Here is a 25,109-nt window from a genome sequence, read left to right on the forward strand (position 1 = left end):
CGATACTTGGGAAGGTGAGAGATTAGCAGAGAGATTAGTTTGCTGCACCTGCGCCGATAGGTTATCCGCTGGCATGTGACGGAATCACGAGAAGATTTTGATCAACGAACCGAGAAAAATTTGAGATTAAAATTCAAGTTGTCCTTAAACTGACGCTGCTGCTCTATCTGATTTGGAAGAATAGAGCTACCTTGTAATTGAAGATTATCCGAATGCAGTTAGGTGCGTGCAACACGTTGCATTATGCGATGGACGCGACAATTTAATCGATCGGAGACGGCTTACACGAATTGTACAAATTGAATTTTACGAAGATTGACGACGAGTAACGACGAGTAACGACGAGTAACGACGAGTAACGACGAGTAACGATGTCTACCGACCGCGCAAATTCCAACACACGCATTAAAAGTTTAGAACACAACGACGTCTCATTAACGAACGAAGATTGCCGATTCGACAAACGATTCTCGTGAAAAGGCGGTTCTCGTTTGTACGTTTATCATTTCCACTTGTACCTTACTGTTTTCTTCGTTGTCGTTTAACGTTAGCATCGGACCGTTTCATTATTATTTACCACCACGGTGAATTTACGCGATAAAGCGATACATATAGAGAATAATATAATGAATAGAGAAATAAATAAAATAGTAAAGGAAGAAAAGCAAATAAATAGAGAAACAAAGGAATAACGGTGGAGAAAGTAGAGTGTATTTGGTCAAATAATTCCACGTATAACGGCCAGAAGTCGTGTGGGTTCTTGGAAAATCCGACCGAGGATGAGACTTACTCGAGTCAAGGTCTCCAAGTATACATAGCAGCAGAATCGTCGAGCTCCGTGCTTTTCAGAGTTTGTTGGAAGTTGTGTGGACGAGCAACGGTCATTTTGACGCTTGTCGATACTTGGGTTCGCGATTTAGATCCTTTCCTTTTTAATTGATCAACGAGTTTGATTGGCTTAACGGCAATTAACGGCAAATAACGGCAAACAACGGGAAATATTCGTTACTAGGCTTCGTACAAGCTTAATATTTAATACTTCGTTCAACGTTCAAGTCGAACATCTAGTTAATTGAAATATCGAATATCTAATTTAGTAAGGTACCAACGTCCCATCTTTAATCGGAAAAAGCAGCAGTTGAGTGGGATTTTCAACGGAACGATGTTGGGTGAAATCGGTGAAATTATGCAGCGATCAGTTTCGAGATATTCAAAGTGCTGTTCGTGTCCGACGCTAACGAGAAATTTTCTTCTTTTGTGGTTGTTGTCTCTGTCAGCCGGCGTCGCTTGTTCCTTCAACAAATGTTGCCCATTTGGAGAAGTTTTCTCAGGGATGTCGAAAGTGGATTGCGTTGCGTCGCCACGTGCTCCGCAAATCGTTGCCAGTGATCCTACTAACAAGAACGTAACTTACGGCCAACTTCCTATTTGCCAGAAGCCTGAATACATTACCACTCTGTCTCTTGATGAAATCAACTCGGCTGATATTTTACAGGTACGCGATAGCGGTTGCTCGTTTTACTTTATGTTTGTCAATACATGTTGCAAATCGTGCTATATAAAGAATCGATGCAGATCTTGCTACCACTTTTCTTAGACGATACATTTATGATACAACAACGATAAGGGAAAATATTACGATAATAAGCATGAAAAGTGACCGCAGGATGACGCAGCAACTAAGTTGTCGATGAAAGTTTAAACTTTTTCGTATTTACAGAGTCCGTACTGTATCGATATTCTGTACAACGATATCACTCGGGTCGTTGTTCCGACGCTCGTGCACTGTAAATCGAACGAAGACAAGGATCGAACACGTCCATTCCCAAAAGCACCATCGTTATCGGAATTTTTAAACGTCAGAAAATGTTGCTCGAATAATACAGTTTTTAACGTAGTAACGGGAGGCTGTGAATTCGATCGTTATTACTCGAAAACGAACCATTTCTTGCCGTTACTCACTGATTACTTACGGGAAAACGAGCATTTTCCGAACGTGGAGTTATTTCTGCTTCATACAGGCATGCCCAAATGTTCATCAGGCGCGATCTTTACGCACGAGATCGATTCAGCAGACATCATCAATGGAACTTTACAGGTGAGTGGATCCTCGAACGCGAATTCGCGCCACGCCAGATTCTCCATTTTTCAATCTCCAATCTCCAATCTATTCGTTATATATGTAACTAATTGTTTCCTAATCATTTAGTTTTCAATCGAGTTTCTAGAACGAACGAAGAAAATACAGGAAAAGGAGAGAAAAGAAAAGAAAAGAAAACTTGCCCACCTTGCCCCAATTTTTCAAAGTTATACCGTAAAATATAACAATGTAGTAATTTATACCATCTGGATCGTTAAATTCAAACCATTTTTTTTTCGGAGCCACAATATCTGTAACAACGAAGATAAATGAGTTGGTCGAAGGATCTTGGAATTTGGGGGAAAAACCATTTTGTTACACGAGGAGAAACAAATTTCAAGGATAGCCAACTATATGTATATTTTTCCAAGCGTTCATTTACTTACGTGACGCATCTTCTTGCTCAACTGTACTCTCTTTGTTGCATTTATTTGAATTCTATACCATTTACAAAGATATCGTTATCAGCATATCGTTAGGGGCACGCCAATCTCGATATTCTTGCTCGTTCTCTGCTTCAGATAATATATTTCCACAAACGTTTCAGCGCTGCTGTATACTTCTGCGTATATATATATATATATATATATATACACATATATACACATATACACACACACACACATATATAGTAAAAAGTGTAATATTCAGTTAAATATAATAGATTTGTATATACTTGAAACTATTCGATATTCATAAAAGAGATACGTATACGTGGCATTAGGAAAATAGTGAAGAAGCAGAGGAAAGCCGGAGCAAATTGATACGGTTCTTAGCTTTCGACTAAAGAAATTGTTGTCTTACCTCATGATACATAGATCAGAAGTGAATATTCGAAAGAGTATGATAGAGCGTGAATAAAAGTAGTGGTTAAATTTCACTGTATCAAGGCACCCACACGATTTGAATTTGTCGAAGCGTTTATCTAACAAAAAGGTAGGAAATTTCCGGCTTTAGTTACGCGAACGATGAAGTCACGCATAAAGAAGTGTACGCCTTAAATTATAACAAACAAATATTTCTAATCCAAGAAAAAAAGAAAAAAAAAAGGAAAGAAGAGAAGGGAAAGAGAAAAAGAAATTCTAGTATTCTATTCTAACGCGAATGGAAATGTATAAATTTTCCTGTTAAATAGGATAGCGTAAGTTATATTATTCTTCTGTATTCTTTTTTCTTTTGACGTATATTCATCAGCATATCCAGCAGCAGCATCGGTGAAATCCTGGAAAGAGTAAAAATACAAGCAAATACGAGCAAAGTCGGGGAGATTCGCTTCAAAATATAAGCCTAGTTTTCGAGAAAATTCGGTTTGAAAATTTGTTCAGTACGCGTTAATTTACCAAATTCGCAGTTAGACAGGCGAGATAATCGACAGGTCGTTCTACGCGTGAACGTTGAAAATGTAGCATTCTTTTGTCTCAAGTCTTGTCACGAGGAAAGTTGAATTTTAAAATCTCTCTAATACCTAATGCGTATCCCGAGCTCGTTGTTGACAACGAGCATTAAAACAACACATTAAAAAGGCTACTTTATTTATATATTAAATATAGTATATTTTCGTACGGGGAACGACCTTTTGTCGATTGTGCATTACTGTGCCTTCCAATACGATCCTCTTATCCTTCGTGTTTCAGCCTTTTACGCCGTGCCGTAGCAGACTGCCTATTGTATACTTGCCGTAATTACGTTATCCGTCGTATAGCAACGAAAAGTGTAATACGCAATGTTACGATATTACTAAGTAGTCCATATTCTACGTATCTGACGCGTCTTTTGTTTTAAATTGAATTTTAATGGATAGCGCGATAGATGGTTCACGAGTCTTCTCTTTTGTGAATTGGAGATTCTACTTAATTATTGCGTGGTATTAGATCGTAATGGATTTTTAATTTGCTTTGTCCTTAGAGTATAATGGACTTTTAATGGCTGTTTTCGTTTAATTGGTTTCCTCTTAAAGCGAAAAACATCGCGACACGGATATTACGTTCGTACACCTCGTGTTGTTTATGATCTTTTACGGATATTAAAAAGATCAACTATTCAACTTTGAATAGCATCCTTATGTTGTCTCGTAGGTACTTTAAAACTACAAATGTGTATGTATTCCTGCTACACCCGCTTTTCTCACTCAAATTAATAATATTTTATGCATTCATTAACGTTTACCGCGTTTATCTTCTTTATGTCATATACATAGGTACGTCGGGTAATGTATATTACGCAATTGAATTTTATTTTTAACACATACTTTCACCGCATACGTACGTGTAGGTAAATTACGTATATATAATTATGTATATATAAACAAACTAAAGAGGTAGAAGCTTGTGAAATAATAAAGGTAATATAGAGAAGGTTATTAACGTATGTTGAGGTGTGCCTCGAGACGAGTTTGCAGTAGGTGGAAAAAGAAAAAAAGAAGAAAGAAGAAGAAGAAGAATAAATAATTATTATTTATTTTATCGTTAGACAAGAATCGTCGTTTAACATAGTAATTTTTATAGTATAAGATAACTTTTTTGAGGTTTTCTTTAAAACAGATTATCAGATCGAAATATCGTTGAAGCAATGTCGAAGCAATTTTTCGGAATTCCTCCAACGACCATCTTATTTTATCGAGAAGGTCGGAAACTTGTTCCAACGGATTTTGTACGACATTTTATACGAGTAAATTTTATTTTTCATTCCTAACTATAGGACGCGATGCTTGCTCAGCTATTTTGCAGTATATGCTTCGATAACCTTTGCTCGATATCCAGAAGCGGAAGCGACTAGGTGCAGGATTTGATATTTGAACTTTATGGTTCGTGTTCTATAACTTTAAACTTCCACGATGGGTAACGAATTTGATAAGAAGACATTCTGTCGGTCCCCTTTAATTCGTACGTCGACCGTGACAAAACGAAGCGAAACGAAACGAAACGAAACGAAATGAAACGACAAAATCAAGTTACATTTTCCCTGCCGATATTTCCACCTCTGAGGGCACGATACCCTTAGGCATCTTTTACCCTTTGTGTCGTCGAAAATAGACGCGACATCGCGCTAGATTTACAGATACACGGCCGATATTTACGACCCTTGTTTTTAAAAGAATATTTGAAAGAGTATTTGACTGTCCGATTTTTTAAAAGAATAATTTCAGTGGCCCAGCCGGATCGAACGAAGCGTTGCGACAGAATGCACCGTGATTTTTGCATTTTGTGTTTGTCATGAGACGCTTATGTCGCGTGCACTGTGTATAAATAGCGGATAAACGACGGATAAACGACGGCTGGAGAAGTTTGTATTATGAAATTTTTTATTTAGCTAGCATTTTTTCCCCACTCGGTTCAATCGCGGTAAAGAAACCTATAGAAAAATATTTGTACGGATAAAAGTGTTTCGCGTTTTCGATGTTTTTGAATTTGAAAATCCGAGCCATAGCTTTCGCGGATGTAAATTCTACTTTCTTTTTATTTCGCATGGGAACGCTATTGCGATACTTTGGTTGACAAACAATACGATTAGTTTAATCGCGTTAATCTTGCAACGAAACTTACTATGCGAGAGAATTATCTCGTTTTCGAGGACCAACCTGATGCGTAATCCGCGAGCCTGTAGGACGGAGTCACTCGCGGGCGAACCTGGCGCGAGATGAGCGAGCCGCGGGAGATTGAAATGCGATGCGAAATTGGCGGCGAGTTTCTGGGAGAAAGGTGACGCAAACGAATTCGATGCGAAATCGAGGAGTCACTGGGAGATTGGCAAGCCTGGTGGAAGGTGTTAGAAGGGCGAAGAAAATACAGACGAATCTGACGCGCGTGAAATCGGACAGCCATTGGGTTGGCAAGATTTTCCGTTCTATCGAGGCTTTCCTTTTTCCTCGTAATTTACCAGCTTCGTAATTTTGATCGACAAAAGTCGACACGACTCGAGCGATAAAATCGTATCGTGCGAGTAGGCACGTTCAACGACGTTGCGAAGGATCGTTGACTCGATCGTTAGGTCTCACGTAACAAATTTACAAACGCCGCTGTTTTCATTTTTATTTTTATACTGTTTACGGACAGAAAGATGGCTTTCTTTAAGCATCGCCTTCTGATCTTGGAGAAGAGGTAGAAATCGCAAGAGGCGAGATCTCGCGCGTAGGATGGGTACTCGAGCACGGTGTTGTTTTTGTTAAAAGTGAATAATTTGTTTGGCGGACATCGCGTCGTGGGTGAGCAGTGGCTTGGTTGTTAACTTTTGCAATCCGACATTTTTTGACCGAGCGTAAAAACACGCTTATATTTGAAGATGCGTCAAGTTGTACCGACTGACACGATCGAGCTGAATTTTCTCACATTATCGGTAGTCGAAACATCTTTTATAGCTGTTTGTTTTTTTATCTCTACCCTACCACTCTCGGTTTCCAAGCTGTGTAAGGTCATTCTCGTCTTTTTCTGTCGGACCTCGTATCACCAACAATCGCGGCTCTCTCCCTCTCTCTCTCTCTCTCTCTCTCTCTCTCTTTCTCTCTATAAATGTTTAGAATAAAAGTGTTTTTGTTTCCTACGTGTTTTTCAAGGAATTTGTACGCTGCAGATGGATTTAGGATGTTTTCTATCTGTAACATGTGCGTTTCTGTTTCCATTCTTTTTATATGATAACCGAAACTACAGTTATACGAAATTAAAGTTAACACATCCGTTAAACAAATCTTTACCACTACTACCTTGCCGCTATTAGGATCGCAATCCTATGCTAATACACATAGTAACAAGTAGAATTTTCTTTTCGTCAGAAATTGTAGATCCGTTACTCAGGATGCTCGCTTCTACATTGGAAATTCAACAAAATTTTCCAGACAATTATCGTTGTTATGGTAAAGATGGTTCCTAAGATTTTTCAACGAGTATGTTTCCAAACATCCTCCTCGTCCGTCATTTCACATGTAATTGCTCGTGCATCGTTCGTACGAATGCAAGTACAACATCCTTACTTAACGATCCGTACCCTTACGATCAATTCTTGGACGATACTCGCCGACGATAGCAGCGACATCTATAGCGACGTTTCGAGCTACGATTTTTTCCCGGTCATCCGGCGATAAATATTGTTTACCATAGTGTAGCGTGGCGCAACACGACGTAGTAAATGTAGTTTCAGATGGTCAGAGCCTTTATCCCGACCGGATAGGAAAGGATGCGAACGCGGTAAATAAATCTACGGGGCGTGGTGGCGGTAGCGGTAGCGACATAGCAGCTGTAGTGGCGGGCGGCGGCGGCGGCGGCGGCACGCCGGTGTGCAATGGCGTAGCAGCGATGCGCCGCCGATGAAACCAAGGACCGCATTGCGGACGGTATCAGATAGAACGGAACTGTCTAGTTGCAATCGAGTGTGTCCTTGCATGCATAGTGCGCCCGGCCGTTGTAGCCGCTGCTCGATAGTTTCAATTTTGCTTTTACCTCTAAATGCTTTCCATTTAAGAAAATTAAACAGGCGTCGGAAACATCGATGATGGATTACGATAATAATACACTTTTTTTTTTGGCATAAAAGATCGTAACGCGGCATTACCGTGACAGAACAAGACTCGTTTCTCATAGAATGCTGTTGTTAGACATTTTTTCTAATTTTGCAGTTAACGCGATCAATTGTTTGCGATAAAGATTCACGGAATTACAGTAGTAAATATGTCTGGTTAAATAAACAGTACTGCTTTCTCTTGAAATACACCAGTACACTAATTACGCTATGCTGATGTATTATGTATTATCGACTAGAAATGAAACGATTTTAATATGTATCGATTCGTAGATAAAAGTGGAAGCAACTTGTTGTAGAAATTTTCGTTAACGCGTCTGAACCGTTATTCGGAATAATAGAAACGAGAGATTGCGATGAATGTGAAACGTGGAAAACACTGTTGTTGCCTGTAGAGAATCAATCTACTAATATCTTGGCAATAATTAACAAATTCCAATTACGTAATCATAATTTTCATAAACGCGTTGGAGTTTAACCATTTCTAGAAATTCATATAGACAAGCCAGATCTTGCTTCACCGAAACGTATTATGCGACAAATACTTCTTATGCATGGTTATTGCGAATTATAAAAATTTGAAAATGGTTATACGCCATATCATATTGGCGTAATATCGTTCGTTGTATTGTAAGAAGAGTTAAATTAAGAGAAACTTTATACCGACAGATTATTTCATTAGTAGAAAAATACAAACACCTCTGTTGAAAACAAACTACGCGTATCGTATTTTCTTCGAACGATCTGAGATAACGAAGACAACGTTTTGTCGCGTAAATGAATATTAAATGTAACATTGTTGATTCGATAATATCGTTGTATTGATAGGAATGAATATGTTGTATCGTTGAGGCACACTGTTAATTCGATATAGCGAATGTCAGCGATATCTTAGACGGAGAATCTCGCACGCGAGACGATCAAATGAAACTTTTCAATTGTTACAAGAACGTTACAAGAATCGCTAAAGTTCTGGTCGATTCTCGTCTCCTGCTTTCGCTTACGACTTACGTCGCGTCTTATCGCGACTTACGTTCACGTTCTTCCGCTTTAATCTATCCGTGATATTTGATCCGTCGCGTGCCAGGGACGAATTTTTACGCGCTTTCTCGCGAATACCTTGGAAACGCGTCCGATTGTGCCGGGCAGAACTTGCAAAGACTTTCGAGCAATTCACAGTATCCGGGTTTCTTCGCGTGAACGTGAAAACAGTCGAAATTTTGAATCTTTGAATCTCGTACGAATCAGTCGGCTCTCGTTTAGCATTACGTAAAGTGGTCCCGTGTAATTTTCTAGGTGACACTGGCGACAGGGACAAACGAATCCACGGTGGAGAGTTTCTCCATCACCGAACGAAACTCCTGTCTGGAATTGATGCCGCACTTGCGATCGAAACGCCGGTTCGTAGTCCGTGTGTGTAAGGAGGTAGAATACTGTCGGGACCACCGATGTATACAAAAATGTTGTCCGACGGATGCGGACGATGGCGGCAGTTACATTTGCCCGCACATTGCCAAGTCGGAGAAAAATTTCTACGAGGAAATCTCGAATATTACCGGAGGAACTTGGGATATGACAGGTCTGTATCGCGATGTTGCACGATCGATGGCTGTTAAGTTAAGTTACGTTTGCCTAGCGTCGATTGCAGAAAGGTGGTGACATTTTTAAAAGAACAGAATATAGTATGGTAATACGTGATAATATAGATCCATGTAGTAATATGGGTATATAACGCGAACCTAGTAATATTTTCTCGAACGAGTTGTTCGAAATCACAGAGGATGCAGCATCCGAAACACATCAAGTTATATATATAAAGTTATTATTATTTTGCAATTGGTTACTTACACATCGGTACAAAAGATTCTATCGGAATAAAATCGATTGGTTCGAAACGACGAACATTGCCATTCTATCGTGATCTTCTCTCCTTGAGATAATTTTTTTCTGTTTCCTAGCTTATTATGTATATATTTTCTTATCTCAATAAGGCTCTGTATATATTTTCTTATACACCGATCGATGCGAATTACTCTTCTCTACGTATAAAAAGATGTTTTACACGCTTGTACTGCATAGAAATGATATCATTTTGTATGAATGTTAATTTTGTAAAACTTGTCGCACGAAAGAGGAGGAAAGAGTGAGAAAGAGGAGGAAAGAGGAGGAAAGAGGAGGAAAGACGAGAGAAGACGTAAAATAGTATTGTTGCGCTTGTGTCTTTTTTGTCTCTTTTATAGAACAAGTTGGACGAAATCGGGGAAAATATCTCTCATCTAAGAAATACGTCTTGCGAGAGAAAGGTGACGAAAGTAGCTTGTCCCGAATCAACTAATCTTACTTATGTATATCGTCGGAAAGAATAACCAACGTATTAACGAATTGGTACTAACGTATATTAAATTAATACTAAACGTAACGATCTGTGTAGAAAACTAATTCTCCGTTTCCTCTGTTATTCTCTTGCATTGTTTAAACTTGCATTTCTTATCCCTCAGAATACGGTGTGCGGGTTGGACTCGATTGTTCTAACTTTTACGAAGAAAACATGAACGGTACATACGGTTTAACACCAAACGGATTCCTCAAACTCACTCCGTCAATCTGGTTACCACCAGACATGTACTGCGTGGACAGTCTGGTTACCGACAACACCGACGGTTTATTAGCTTTTATCTGCTTCTTGAACGATGGCGACGATGCAGCCAGGTGAGGGACTTTACTTTCTACTAGACTCGAATAATAAAGAAAATATTTTCCGTTTTATGGCCTTGGTTTATTAATATTCCCGATATTTCGATGCCTGATTTCGATGCCTGTCGCTTGTCTATTTCCGCGTCAACCGATTTCCATCAAATTCCGCATCTACGTATCGTACGACTCACATAAATCATACAAAGTATGTTGTTTAAATTTCCATTCACTTCTTCGCCGTCCCCTACCAATTGGAATTTCTTCAAAGTCTTTTTTACACGTGGTCCGTCTAATCTTATTTCATTTCATTCGCGTAAACCACGTCTTTGCAGTTTTTTCGAAAAACTCGAGTCGGTTGGTCGAATTTGAAGAAAATCGATCCGTTTTAAAAGGGGCGTTTGGCGAGTGTTAGGCGAGTGACTGTATATATAGGCGCGCAATGTTCAAAGTCTTGTCATCGACGTCGTCGTGTATTATTCGAGAAACTGACGATATAAAAGATTGGACTGCTCTCGAGAGGGATGCTGGTCAGCCGTTGAAACCGGAATTCCACATCTTTCGCGGGAGCGCGTATTGTGTCTGCGCTGCATCAATGCCAGATAGCCAGGTTGTTTGCCAGTGATGCTGTGACAATGTATACGCTCGTACATATATCTTGATGCAGAAGAATAAATAACAATGCTACAAGTCCATTTGCCTGATGAATAGAAGAACGGCGGCCATTCACCGGTCGTCATACGAGTCGCAACGAAGTGGCTATACATTCGTGTTTGTTCATTCGCTTCTTCCGCTATAATATACATATGCCTGTACATATCTGTTTCTTGTATTCTTCCGCTGTTTACCATCATTTATTGGTGCACTGTCTCGATCATCTATCGATGATGTTTCAGTAAAGCCTTAACCATTGGAGATCCTTTAATAACACAACTATCCGTTAAATCTGCTAAAATAACTGTATCAGCGCGGTATTATTGGTCGTTGCGCGTGGCGCAACACGTTTCTGGAAAAATTAATTTTCATTATTATTCAAATAGAAATAGAATTCTATATACTTGTTGCAGTATATTTTTATACTTATATTATACGGTATATATAATATCAACGTACACGACATACGTACGTACGTATGTATAGAAGTAACACATTGCCGTTTAAAAGTATGTAGTCACTTGACATCTACGATCGTATTTCGCTTTGTGTGTACGTAAGTACGTAAATTATCGACGTAAATTCGGTTTTTAAATAAATTCATCGCATATATACATACGTATATCCAGCTTACGTTTTCAGTGGCGTAAGTTTTCATTTCGTTATTCGATCGTTTGAAACCGCCGAATATTTATACGATGCGTTTCCATTGTATTTCACATTTAATATCGTCGTTTAATATCGTCAGTCCGCTTTGTAGGCTCGATCCTTTCGTTTTACTATGCACCGTATAATTTTAACGCGACTCTTTGTGTCGTTAAAAAAAGTAAAAAAAGCACCGGGTGTTATACAAATATGTACATACATATGTCGAGTCGATAAACGAGCGATACCGTTTTGGAAGCCAACTTGTTGGACTTTTTGCGCTTTTTGGACACAATTATTCAGAGCGTGCTAATTTTCCCTATGAAGCGCGGTTATAGCAAAAGTCGTGATCTTTTTCCTTTTTTCTTTTTTTTTTTTTTTTACTCTTGGGACGAAACGACATTTTCACCTACGAGTATAGTATAAACGTCGACAAAGTAAAAAATATCAGTTTGCATTGGTTTTTACAGGCGTAAGTATTTTTCCATAAACGAGATTCATACTGGAACTATCCTTAAATAAACGTGATATACCATACCTATGACAGAGATAGATAGAATTAGATGAAAGTGAAATAAAAATATAAAATTATATCCGTTTTGATCGCTTAGTATCGTAATAATCGTTTCTATTCTTTCTTTTCAGATTGATAATTTCCTCTATTCTAATGGGAACTAGCTGTATCTTTTTATTTTTGACACTGATCGTCTACCTTTGCCTACCGGTGCTTCAGAATCTGCATGGTAAAACTCTGATGTGCCATATCGCGAGCCTTTTGGTAGGTTACCTTTGCTTGACTGTAATACCTTGGATAACAGTGGAAAATGACAGTGTTACACCGTGCGGTATAGTAGGTAATGCTGTTTATTTTTTGTACAGCTTTCGAAATAAAAGTAAAACAACACGTACGAAATATCCAAATTATCGGATATAAATCGTTTAAGGTCTAGAACTGCGCGTGGAAAGTTTTAGCAAATAGTAAAATTCAAATTTTTTCACGTAAAATTATCCAAACGATCCGTTGAGGGCTTCGAGCCATAAATTTACGTAATACGATAAATAATTTCAGAAATAGAGCGAAACCACAGTGCCTCGATACGCGCGAAACTTTCTTCGCTATTTTCGTATCTCGACCAAAAATTATCGTTAATGCATTTCGCGCTATCACGAACGTATCGCGCTTTTGTACCTGTAGATGTAAACACATTGCGAATAAAGCCGTTCAAGAATTGTCGGAAGTTGAACATTCTTTTCGAGGAAAAGGGTCGAGTTGCATCCCGTGGCCCCCTTTCGATTGGCTTTAGATTCGGCTCACGACGAGTAGCATACGACGCGATACAAAAAGATTTCGTCTTGAATGTCAAGATTAAAAGGTTAATTTTGCACTGACTTTTTTTTTTTACAAACCTTCACCGATCAGCCTCGCGCTGATCAGTACAGGATTCTCTTACAGGATCAGTACAGACTCTCTTTTTTTCATACTCTGTACATATTAAAATTATGCAAAAAGATGTTGAAAATTATGGCGTAAAGATTGTCAAGAAATTAGAAGCGTATGTTCTACAACCGCTTTATTTATCAGCGTTTGTCTTCGTATTTAGGATACATCATGTTCTTCTCCATGATGTCGGCGTTTTCCTGGTTGAACGTCATGTGCTTCGATATATGGCAGACATTCGGGTAAGACGTTACTACTAGTCGTTTAAGTTATCTTCTTCGGACCCGTTGCTCAAGCTTTTTACATTCTTTCCTGTCTTCTTTCTTTCTGTCATCTTTCTTCCTTCCTGCTTGGTTATAATTTTCGCGTAGGTTTTCGATCTGAATCGAATAAATGTCAATTATAAATCAAAATTGAAATGGTAGAAGGAAAATTAGTTGGAAAATATGAAGCGCCCTCGATCAAGGGCGTATTCAAGCATCTTTCGCGTAATAGATCGCTATGATAAGCTTTATAAAGACAGTTTTTCTCTGGGTTAATCTGTTGATTTCCGCGTTTGAAAAACGTATAGAGGTGTACAATATTTGAAATCGTTTCGTGTACGATGTTGGTTTATCGAAGATTTTAGCATCTTTATAGAAGATTTTAGTTTCCCATCCGACGTTAAGTCGTTGTAGAAGTTTGTGTCTCCTAGTTGTTATTTTGCCTGGTTACATACATATACACATATATAAATATATAAATATAATCGTCGGGCCGATATTTTCCGCTAAGCGCGATATTTGCCGGTAAGCTTAAACCGTAATTATATCGATCGCGATACAGACAACGGTGAACGGGAAAATTGGCATTTGCGGCGGCTAAATCATACCGCTACTCGCTACTTCTTTCTATATTTGATCCGTCATAGATCTGTTTCCGTGATGTTTATGATCATGTCGTTATAAAATGGGCCTACGCTGCTCCTCGGCTATTAAATTATTAGTTACTACGTAGCCGATACATGTCCGCCGCTTGGATACCTACTAAAACGATAAACATAAAAATTGGTCGCCTCTCTGCCGCTCGTTCGCACTATGGCCTATTTCACGTATAAATCTATCACATTCATTTATTTTTCACGAAGACGCGAAGATAGAGTGCGTGAGCGTGCCGAAGAAGCGATGTAGAAATAGGAAGAAATAGGAAGAAATAGGAAATAGGAATAGAAATAGGAATAGGGGCCCGTCATTATGACTGAATTGTCTAAGAAGGGCTGCACGTTCGTACGGCAAATATGCGAGTATAACTCCGATCAACGGGCGGAAAAGATTCTGCCTCTATGCAGCCTCGTCTTTCTATTCCCAAATCGCCTTTCTTTTCGCTTGATTTTCCATTCGAATTCGCACGTACACGGTAACATGTGACGCGCGTACTCTATCTTTATATCTCTATGCTTACTTTCTGCCGCTTTGTCATTATTTGTTTAACTCGTTTAACTCGTTTTACCCCTCGTCGCCCTGCTTGTCATTTTCTCTTTTCTCCGTTCTTCTTTTCTTCTTTCGATTAACGAACATTTATAATTCATCGTATAACGATTTTTCTATATAACGCCGTTTCCGCAATAAAGGAAATCGTGCCCCAAGCCTTTGTCGATATACACAGAGATTATAGGAAATAGCTTCGTGCTAATATTTGAAAGATTATTTTAGCGCGATCACAGCCCATTCTGAGCCACTTGGCTATAACCGACGCTCGGCTTTAGTTTTCAAGTTACAAAGCAATTTACGTTTAATATTACACGGAAGTGCATGTAAAATAATCATTATGCGATTACGCGTGGCGATGATGATTTCGTAGTACACGATTCCTATTTAAATCTAGAGAAGATAATCTCTACGCTCTACTACACACGTCCGCTATATCTATTTTTCGTTTCGAATGGTACGTGAAATGGCACGCGAAATAGCACAGATAAAATAACTATCCTATATAAGCATATATATATATAAACCTTGCGATATCACTTGCAATTTCGCTTACCAACACTTTCACTTATTCGCAATATTTCAACAAAACAGATAGAAACTTCAAACATTGGAAAATCTCTTTTGCCAGGAAAGTACACAGTATCAGGAGTCAAAATCACAACAAAAGATTCCTGTTATACGGTGTATATGCGTGGGGCGTGTCGATGTTCATCATGTTCATCTGTATCCTGAGTGACCAGATGCATATTCTGCCGGAGAATTTGAGGCCTGAATTTGGTTTAGAAAGCTGTTGGTTCAACTGTGAGTTATCGATTATCTTTTTAAACGCCTAAGACGAGGTTGGATCAAGATGTGACAATTACGAACGTCATTTTTATCGGGCTTGTTATATTCTATTGGGTTGAAACATTGGATGGAACGATAACGTCGTGCTTCGACCAGTGCTAAGATAAATTAAGATAAAAAAGCTTCAAATAGCTCGCTGTTTATGATAATTTCAGGTTACTATATTTCTGTGCGTTTAGAAAATCAACATTCAAACGAAAACGTTTCGTATAGGCATCTTTTCAACCACAAACATTGACATCTCTCTACGAAAGCTCCGTGGTTAACAAAATGACGGCAATACCATCGAATTTACCAATTATCCGGCTCAACTGGAATTTCGAGTTGCCGCGGCTCGGTGAGAACGTACGATAGTACGTTGCAGTAGAGCCGCAGCTAGCTATATTGCCATATCGACAGAGACGTTAGTAACTTGCTACTGGAAATATCGTTGTTGTTGCAGCGCCTATGGGACACGCGGAATTAATTTTCTTCACGGCACCAGTCACCATCCAATTGATAACGAATATAGTGTTCTTTATTCTCACGGCGAAGGAATGCAACAAGGTGAAAGCTGAGATAAGCAAGGTTTCGTCTTTAGACGTTAGGAGCAAACGATTTCACAGTGACAAAACTAAGTAAGTTTACTTGTCCCTTAAACGCCTTTTGTCCTAATATTATGCGAGTTTGCAAGCATCGATTAAACATCTGGTTGTACGTCAAAGTTCTGTTTAGTAAAGTAGTAAGACGACGATAGCGAGTAATTATGGAAAATATCTTATAATTGAGATGTTGTTACGAGATTAATTTAATAATTCATTACCTATAGGCTACGATCGTAACGCTATATATTGTTACCAATTCAGGTTCATCATGAACGTGAAGCTATTTGTCGTCATGGGTATGTCCTGGAGCGCCGAGGTCGTCTCTAAGTTGCTGAAAACATACACCGGAGTCCAGTACCAGGATGAATTATTCTATGTGACGGACGTGGTGAACAGTCTTCAAGGTGTTTTGATATTCGTTTTATTCGTGGTGAAGCGACGAGTTCACAAAGCATTGAAGAAACGACTAGGCTACGGTTCGAAGAAGAAACGCGAAGCCAGTTCGACGCTACAAGATCCGTACAGAGTAAGAAAAAGCGCGAGTAACAGCACGCTAACGTCCAGCTTTGGAGTTAGCTTGACACCTTGACACCTTGATCAAAGAACATAAAATTGTCCGCGACAGACAATCACATGTTACTACGTGTTTCAAGCTCGATCCAAAGCTCACTTCCTTGTGTTTCTTGTTTTATTAAATACGTACTTGGTTTCAGGTTGTGTCACTTCGCCTTTCTCACGATTCTCGTCTCGTTTATTATCGTTTACTATCGTTTACTATCGTTGTCATTTTAGTAATTAGCAAACGTTTCTCCAACGACGAGAAATGGAATGTGGTAGGGGCGTGCGAAACGACTGAAAGAAATTCGTTGCCGCCGAAAAAGAGAACGAAAAGTATTGCAGCGAAGCATTTGTAGATCGCTACGTTAAGTTTCGGCAAAGTTTCAACACAAACAAGCTTGTTTCAACTTTTTGTAAGAACAAGAATTTATCGCGTAGTCGTAAAAATTAATATCACTCGTTGTTCGCGGAGCTGTTTACATAAATCTGACAAAACAAACTTCTACTACCTTTTTCTAGCTTTAGTAGCTTTTCTACCGTATAAAGCTGATTTTCAACTAAATTTAACGAATCACATAAAATAGCATAACCTTTATTAGAGTCTGATCCATCTTGTCTATCTTAGCAACGACAGATAATACGTAATACTAGCGAATAATAAATAGGAGATAGTAAGGTAAAAACGGGCCTAAATTCTAACGAAGCGAAATATTTAAATATGTCCTGCTGATATTCGTTATTCGTTATTCATGTTTCTCCGTGTGTGTAGCTGTAACTGTAACTGTAACTGTAACTGTAACTGTAACTGTAACTGTAACTGTAACTGTAACTGTAACTGTAACTGTAACTGTAACTGTGTGTAATTGTATTATTTCTATATACATATAGGTTATACTATATACATGTTTGCAACGTTATATTCTCGGCCTTATAATTTTTATTATATTATATAAAAGTGACATAGGTGACGAGAAAGTTTAGGAATTGGCGCCGGTGATTCAGTGACAGAGAGCGGCGGCAGTACTCTCTTTTATAATCGTCGAACAAAAGGCGTGCACCGTTGGTGAAAATGGTGGCAGTTTTAAAACCGGCCTTGAATCACGCGGACGAACGATACACGGCTCTTTTCGACATTTTTTTGACTGGCGTGAGTCGAGGGAACGTTGCGACGATTATTCGATGCACATGGAAGGAAAATAATCGCGTCGCACTATATTCGAGATTTGACAAACTGGAAACAGCCGCAGGAAATTACTGTGAATCGTACACGACTTGCCCGAACCTTTGCAACATTCCCTGTTGGATTCGAACGTTTTCTGCGAATATCGGTTTATGGCATCTCTTGCAACGTATCGCACGGGGATTATTCGCGCGTAAGAGCGTTTATTAAAATATTAGTTGTCAAATATAGGTTTAACGATCGAAGGTGAGGCGGTACGCTTTCACTTTCGCGGTAGTTCTTTTTAAAACAGATCTCCACCGATCCGAAGCCGTACAATCACCTGCCATAGCTGTGAAAAATATTTTTCAACGCAATCTTTAGATACGAGACATGATAGTTGGCGATAAATTGCCTCGAGACAGAGTCTGTTATTCTATTTTATGTTATTTTGCGAAAATTATGCTAACAAAGGTACTTGGTGAGTGCTCGGCGTGTTACGCGTATCCCGAGTTTTTAGGCAATTGGCTCGGACAGCTTACGGCAGAATAAATTAATAATTGCAATCGTATGTACCACTCTTGTCGCACTTTCAAACGGGATAAAAACAGTCGTTTATTAGTCAAAACATTCGAGCGAAAAGTACTCTTGTTTTCCTATATTTGCTCTATAAAAAAAAAGTAAACAACATGGTGGATTTATTTACGTTACGAGGTGGTATCGATCGTTCTTTATTACCTTCGTTCTTTCGCGCCACTATCGACTTCCGTCTCGCTTTCCGGCTCGAAGATCTCCAGTCTCGAAAATCCGATTTTTCCTCTCTAATTTTCCTGCTTCTTTTTGCGTCCACCGCATCGATGCGCAGTCGCGTTGTCTTTTTACATTTGTCGCGTTAAACATATTCGCGTAATAAGAACAAAGCGAACGGAAACAACAATCTACAGTTTGATGTGTTCGTAGCACGTATTTTTACATTATCGTTGTTTCCGTAAAATAAGCTGATTTAAGAATATATATTCAATTTCATTATACTATCTCTAAAAATTATACTATCTCTAAAAAAATTTCAATAAGAAATTGTTTTAAGAGAACTGGAGCAGGTAAATTGCTAACAATTCCTAAAGATTGAAACAATTGCGAACAGGCGACGACGAAGGAATGCGAGAACCACGAAAAAAATTCACATTATAATTATTGCCCTTAATATTAATGTAACAATAGAATTCAGAATTTAGCGTTTAATAGTAAAATTTTATTCTCGTGCACAATCAAAGTTTTATTCTCTTCCCTCTGGCAGATTAATCCTGAGGTGTTCTTGAGCTAATTAATTAATCGAGTAATTTACGCGCAAATACAGTTTACTTCAAGTTTCAGTCGATCGATTAATCAATTTCCCCTCTCTCCGCTACGTTCCCCTTTCGCTGTCGTATTCAAGGTTAATTATACAGATATCTACACGCTTAAATACGTGCGTACAAGGAGACGTATAGGTTTCTCAAACGTCTGTAAATTATAACGAACAGTTTTAGAGTAAACAGTTTTCGATTGAATTTAAACTGGAATTGAAATTCGGATCTAAACGAACGTTATTCGTTTAGTGGGACAAAATAAGAGCTTTCGGTCAGGATTCTTACGGAAAGTCCAATTTTATATTATTTCTGTATAGATATGTTTCGATTTAAACGATTGTCGATCGCACTTTAATCGGGTTATAGCCAAATATTTTTAAATTTATATTTAACATATAGATAAGAAACAAAACAGTTTTTAGTTTATTTTGAGCTTAACTTGTACGGAAAATAACAAGAAATAAAGCGGTAGAAGTAATATTTTGCTATGAACGGATGTTTCTCTTGGCGATAAATCTTAGATTTCGTCTAATTTGATATATGAAGAAAAATTAGTACTAAAATAATTGTCTAATACGTGTATATGATCCGAATCAAGGAAAATTGAACACCTTGTTCCGAACGAACATACCTTGATATTTTGGTTCTTTATAAATCCCATTTATCGCAGATTGAACATCGTTGTATCGAATGAAAAATAACGATAATAATATTAAAAAACTATTTATACACAGGCTTGTAAAATATACGTATGTCAAAAGATACTTATTATCGTGAGAAGGCATTCGTTTTACGCGGAGATCTCTGAAAAAAAAGAAAAAGAGAAAGAAGAAGAAAAAGAACGTTCTCCTAAAAAATGTCGTGAACGATCGTCGAATCGCACACGGGATGTTCATTCATTCTCAAAGACCTTTTTATCGCAGGATTATCAAATAAAAGAAAAAGAAAGAAAACTCTAGATCGTCGGTAAATTTCATCGATGATAAAACCTATTAAATCACAACAGTCTTTATTTCTTTTCTCTTACATTCCTTTACACATTTAGATTGTGTTGTAATAAATGTCAAGATTCGTCGATTACATACGCGTACGAAAATGTTTGTCGATTATGTTTGCTAACAGTAAAATTTCTTTTCATCGAACCGAATCATTTTATCTTATTTATCTTATAATTATTCATTTTTATCGCTAATTATCCAAGCATTATAATTCCTTGGTCACGTTAAACGCTAAAAAGAACGAAAGTTAGGACTTTTCGTTTAAACAGATCTAAACTTGAAAATTCAGAAACGATGCCACGTTTCTCCACTATTTCGCGCGATTTCGTATGATTTCGTATATGCGCATCGTTAACTACAACGTAAGATCGCGACAAGATTTCACTTTCTGAAAACGAAGCTCGTTGATAAATTGCTCCATCACCTGCTATCGGAGCTTTTACTACGCAAAGTCATCTTTCTCGAACTAGAATCAAGATGTCGGCTGACGCTTCGAAGCAGAAGACACACCGATGCTCAGATACGTTTCAAAGTTTTTTAATCTACACGTTATATTATACGGTTTCTGTGACGATGTTGGACGGTAAAGAGAAGAAATAGGGAACGTTAATTTAACTTTTCGCGATGACTGGGCATAGAGAATTGTCGAATCACAAAGGATCGTTAAGTAATATCAAATAATATTAACTCGACGTATTGGCTTGAAAAGAGAGGATACTCTCCACTCTTTTTCGCTGCATTCCATTATTTGCGACCAGCGGGCAGGAGTGAGAGAGGAGTGAGAAAGTATCTCGGTGTTATTCTCTTTTTGCTTTGATAATAACGAAATTTTGTAATTCTGTGTCGGTATTCTAGACCGTTGGATTCGGGAAAAGAAAAAAATTAAAACAATATAGAAAAGTTTCTTTTCTTCTTGCTTAATTTTTTGTTACCCCTAACCCATAGGGTTATTATCTTTAACGATCGAATTAAATTTAACGAACGTTCTTTCTTTGCTTATATTATTATCATCATCATCGTTATTATTACTATTCTTATTATTATTCTTATTCTTATTGTTATTATTGTTATTGTATCGAGGACAGATTTTGTCGGAATAAAGCAGTTTTCCGCATTATCCTAAGTCTTCCTCTGTACATTTTCTCCGTTCATTTTGTAGCAACAACGAAAAATAATCTAAAATTAATATTGTGATATTAATACGCTTTTTAATCTCTATGAATCTAGCTGGTACGATCGATATTCGATTCTGATTGACGTTGCGCCAAGTTTCTTTCACGATTTTATCCAAATTATTCTCTAACCTGTTTATCTTATTCGGATATGGGAGTGAAAATAATAAGACAAAGGGCTTGTTCGTCAGAAGATAATAACAATCATCGCAATTGGCCAGTCGAAAACACTTCATCCAACCCCGTCTATCTATTTGTCTACGTAAGATTTGAAACAACCCATTGTTTCTGCTAAACGATCTATGTAGGATTTCGAACAACCGACCGTGAATGTACGAACTAAAAATCTGATCTGAAAAACAACGCGTCGTGCTCTAAATAGACATAGTTGGCGAATATACCGCGGATGAGCAGAAAATATCGGAAATAAAAATATCAACGATGACCGTGTATCTGCGAATAAGAGACGGTATATCGTCAAGCTAACCTTGACCGTTGCAATTTCGCAGGTTCGTTTCATTTCGACCTACGTACACAAACGCATATCCGCACGTACGTTTTCCATGATCTCGTCAAGGGAGCCCAATCACCTTTTTCCATTTCCCTGTTCGAGTCTGGAACTTGATATACAAAGATATAGAAAGTAACGGAATAAAATACAAACGAAATGCGAAATGCCTGCTAGAGAAGATCTACAGAGAGAGAGAGAGAGAGAGAGAGAGGTGGAACAGGGAGAAAGGGAGAAAGGGAGAAAGGGGTCGCGTCCGTGCCCGTTCAAGGGGAACGCCTCAAGCCTTCCTCTCGGTTGCGGTCTCCTCGAGGTCTGGGTCTTCGTTGATGATGGAAATGTCTCGAATCGAGGGTCTGCGTGCTTTCCAGCCCTCGGGAGATGCCGTAGGAACCGTGGTTTTCTTTAAAAGTTTCGGCCCTGTCAGCGAGATAATGATCGCACCGGCTGGAGCGGTGAGGAGAATCGACAGGACGCACATGGTCACCATAGTCTCGGCATAATACACCTGTTCCGGGTCATTCGGGTCCACCTTATCGAGAGTAGTCGGTGCAAGTGCAGCTTGCACGGTTGCCTTCGCCATCCAGGATAAAGCGATGAATACTTTTTCCTTGAGGTTCAGTTTCGAGCCGATTCCGACGAGAATGGTCACCATGATGCGAATTACTATACCTGCTAGCAGGCAGCTTACGCCCAAGTACACCGTTTTCCCCTCCAGTTCGTCGATCTTGATTTGAGCACCCGTTACACCGAACAGAATCGGCTCGCAGATCATCCAGAAGATCTCAAAGGCTGTTGCCACTGGGTTCTGCAAACAGAATGTGCGACGATTAGCGAGGTTCACGCGGTGCGACAGTAGCTAGCGGTAGATATTAGAATAGCTCGTATTCCGTTAATCGTATTTCTACAATTAGATTACAGCAAAGAGCAACAAGTAGATTATAGTAAAGAATAATTGTCGAAGTGGGACACGTAGGGCGAGCCACGATATTTCAGAGATATATTTCCATGGCTCTGTAACGTTTAAAACAGTTCTTTTTTCCGCTTTATGCGTATAAAGACATTGGCGTAGTGAGAAAACAAAATATATATAGGAGCGCGGAAGGAGAGAACCACAAAGAGACAGAGATACAGCATAAAACCGGACATAGCTCTAACGTAAGAAATACAATAGACATAGAATAAAAGTACGCGTCGTTTTAAAGATATATCGCAAGTTGTATAGTTATCGTACTACGCATATCGCGTAGGTTATCGTTTCAACCAATATACGTATTGCGTGATACGTGATATACGTGATATACGTGACGTACGTGATATACGTGACGTACGTGATATACGTGATATGCGTGATATGCGTGATATACGTGATATACGTGATATACGTATATTAAATCAACAATTTTTCAATCATCGATCGTTTAAAAGCGTACTCGTGGGAAACCCTTTGAATAAAATAACGTAGATCATTTTGAAATTTCAGGGAACGACTAGACGGCTTCGAGTTTGTCGAAATACTCGTGATGTCCGCTGTTGGAGTTTTCGTTACTCGATCAGCGTTCGTTAGGCGTTCGCCGATCGTATCGTGAAAATGCGAATGGGAGAAAGAAAAGTGCGTCGAAAAGTCCAAGAGCTTATAGGAGTATCCTTTTACAGAATTGCGTTGCTCCTTGCGAGTCAGGCCCTTGGACTTTTCTACCATCGTTTCGAAGAACCGCTTTCAACTCGACGTATGTTGGTGCGACAGATTTTAACGAAATCCGCTACAGTCGAAGAGGTATATGAAATTAACGTTAAAAGTAATTTCCCGTTCTGTGATCAACGAGAGAGTCCCTTGATAAAAAATGAACTAGCACGGCAGTGATTCGGGCGTAATTGCGCCATTTGATTTATGTACCTGGTAACGACCCCCGGGATCTTAGCGTGTCGCCAGTTTCTATATTATATCGTATGGACATTGATATTTTTCACAACGCCTTTAAAACTTGCATTAGCCCAGATCCAGTCCCGAAGCTGGATTATTGTTGTCACGAGAGTCGAATATTTCATAAAACCAACAACCGGCCGAAGAGCTTTCCAATCTTATGCGATAATTAAATTTTTACAAGAAACGATACACTTCCTGTAATTTAATACGATGAATAGGATTTTAATATGATGAACGTAATAAACGCGAAATATGTACCTATGCGAGCCAGAACTGATATAGTAGTTGATATATTAGCATAAAGCGGAAAATTATCCTCTCTCTCTCTCTACTTTACTTTACTCTACTCTTCTCTAATCTTTATACGCTAATTTTACCATGCATATCTTACACACATAATGCGTATAAATATTTTAATTATTTAAGTCTAAATCGTTGAATTCTAACTACTATTGGGGTATAGTCGTATATATCCCAGCTAAATCATTCGACAAATACGACCGTGATTTGCTAAACAATTGTGACAACCGTGGCACGATTGTAAAGCGTCGTAAAGTATTGTAAAGCATTGTAATAAAGCCAAGTGGAGACGATAATATTAAATATTAAATGTACGTTTAATTTGTAAATATTAGAATATCAGAGTCAGTCGACACGGTTGGAATAATTTACCATATTGTAGTACCGATATCTCCTTGGTTGTAAACGTCCTTAATCGAAGTAAGACTTTTATCGAAGTATTTGGTTATTATCGCCGTAAATCCAATTTTAACAAACATAATGATAACGCACTTTCCTCGCTCGTCTTTCTCAGAGTCATTTTGTTACTTTCACCAATTAGCACGGGGTATCGTGATCAAATTCTTTATCGCGTCTTATATATGGATCGTTAACAGGAGTTTGAAATTTTCACGATAAAAGGAAAGGACAAGTATATATCGCTGGAAAGCTGAGCCCGTTGATAATTAAAGTTTCACGTTACAGGCATTTTCCTCGAGAAATCTCCGGCTAAAATAGGCTTCGAATCTCTCATGAATCACGGCTTCTCGGTACGTGGCATCGCCACGATACAATTAGCTCGGTCTGGCTGGCGTCGTAATTCTTCCATTCTCTGTCATGATAGATCGTCAATATCATTAATATTTCGCCTTGGATATTGCGGCTCTTAATAACGTCGACTTAACGGCTTCGCTCTTTCTCGCTGTAAATCAACATCATTAATACAGCAGCCAACACGCTGTTGGCTTTATCGTCTCACCTCCAGTCCAACCATTAGAACGACTAAATAATTTCTCTGCATCGAATAGCTTCGGTAGAATAGCCGTACGACGTGTAGCGGTGGTTGTTTCCCCGTTGGAAAGTTTCCGTTCAAGTACGTATCGATATTTGTGATTTTCAGCGCGATACTGAAATTTTCGACACGACGCGATCGCAGCCAAGGATCAATTTTGTCGTACGTCATC

The 25,109-nt window shown here is 38.6% G+C and overlaps 2 protein-coding genes and 1 long non-coding RNA gene across 5 annotated transcripts in view; 1 reads left to right on the forward strand and 2 right to left on the reverse strand.

Moving 5' to 3' along the window:
* Positions 1-1,085: 1,085 nt before the first annotated feature.
* Positions 1,086-17,201, forward strand: LOC117241011 (G-protein coupled receptor Mth2). Of its 2 annotated transcripts, XM_033507012.1 has the most exons (10): positions 1,088-1,495; positions 1,721-2,098; positions 8,945-9,227; positions 10,147-10,357; positions 12,284-12,492; positions 13,240-13,318; positions 15,174-15,346; positions 15,834-16,008; positions 16,237-16,501; positions 16,689-17,201. In XM_033507012.1, the coding sequence occupies exons 1-10, from the start codon at positions 1,163-1,165 to the stop codon at positions 16,887-16,889; spliced, it is 2,307 nt and encodes a 768-aa protein (XP_033362903.1). In that variant the 5' UTR covers positions 1,088-1,162; the 3' UTR covers positions 16,890-17,201. The 2 variants fall into 2 exon arrangements, with proteins under 2 accessions (XP_033362905.1, XP_033362903.1); XM_033507014.1 differs by lacking the exon at positions 1,721-2,098 and having other exon boundaries at positions 1,086-1,495.
* Positions 10,061-19,913, reverse strand: LOC117241037. The gene is made up of 3 exons (XR_004494871.1): positions 18,909-19,913; positions 16,077-16,078; positions 10,061-10,071 (listed from the first exon to the last, which is right to left on the reverse strand). It is a non-coding gene; the product is annotated as an uncharacterized LOC117241037 (long non-coding RNA).
* Positions 19,914-21,074: 1,161 nt separating this feature from the next.
* The window catches only part of LOC117241024 (sodium/hydrogen exchanger 9B2), a 90,261-nt gene continuing 86,226 nt past the window's right edge, over positions 21,075-25,109 (reverse strand). For both annotated transcript variants that reach the window (XM_033507024.1, XM_033507018.1), the window contains exons 6-7: positions 21,949-22,527; positions 21,075-21,914 (exon numbers count right to left, since the gene is read on the reverse strand). In XM_033507024.1, the coding sequence (XP_033362915.1) occupies positions 22,000-22,527 (528 nt within the window). In that variant the 3' untranslated portion in view covers positions 21,075-21,914; positions 21,949-21,999. The remainder of the gene's footprint in view (positions 21,915-21,948; positions 22,528-25,109) is intronic.

The sequence above is a fragment of the Bombus vosnesenskii genome, unplaced genomic scaffold (genome assembly GCF_011952255.1).
Source record: "Bombus vosnesenskii isolate JDL3184/JDL3185 unplaced genomic scaffold, Bvos_JDL3184-5_v1.1 scf7180000013264, whole genome shotgun sequence".
Lineage (NCBI taxonomy): Eukaryota > Metazoa > Arthropoda > Insecta > Hymenoptera > Apidae > Bombus > Bombus vosnesenskii.

Excerpts from the sequence above, each read along its gene's own strand:
- LOC117241011 (XM_033507012.1), top strand. The coding sequence starts at position 1,163 with ATGTTGGGTGAAATCGGTGAAATTATGCAGCGATCAGTTTCGAGATAT. Across the intron at positions 13,319-15,173 it reads GATATATGGCAGACATTCGG|GAAAGTACACAGTATCAGGA; the intron begins GTAAGACGTTAC and ends CTCTTTTGCCAG. Across the intron at positions 16,009-16,236 it reads TTTCACAGTGACAAAACTAA|GTTCATCATGAACGTGAAGC; the intron begins GTAAGTTTACTT and ends TTACCAATTCAG.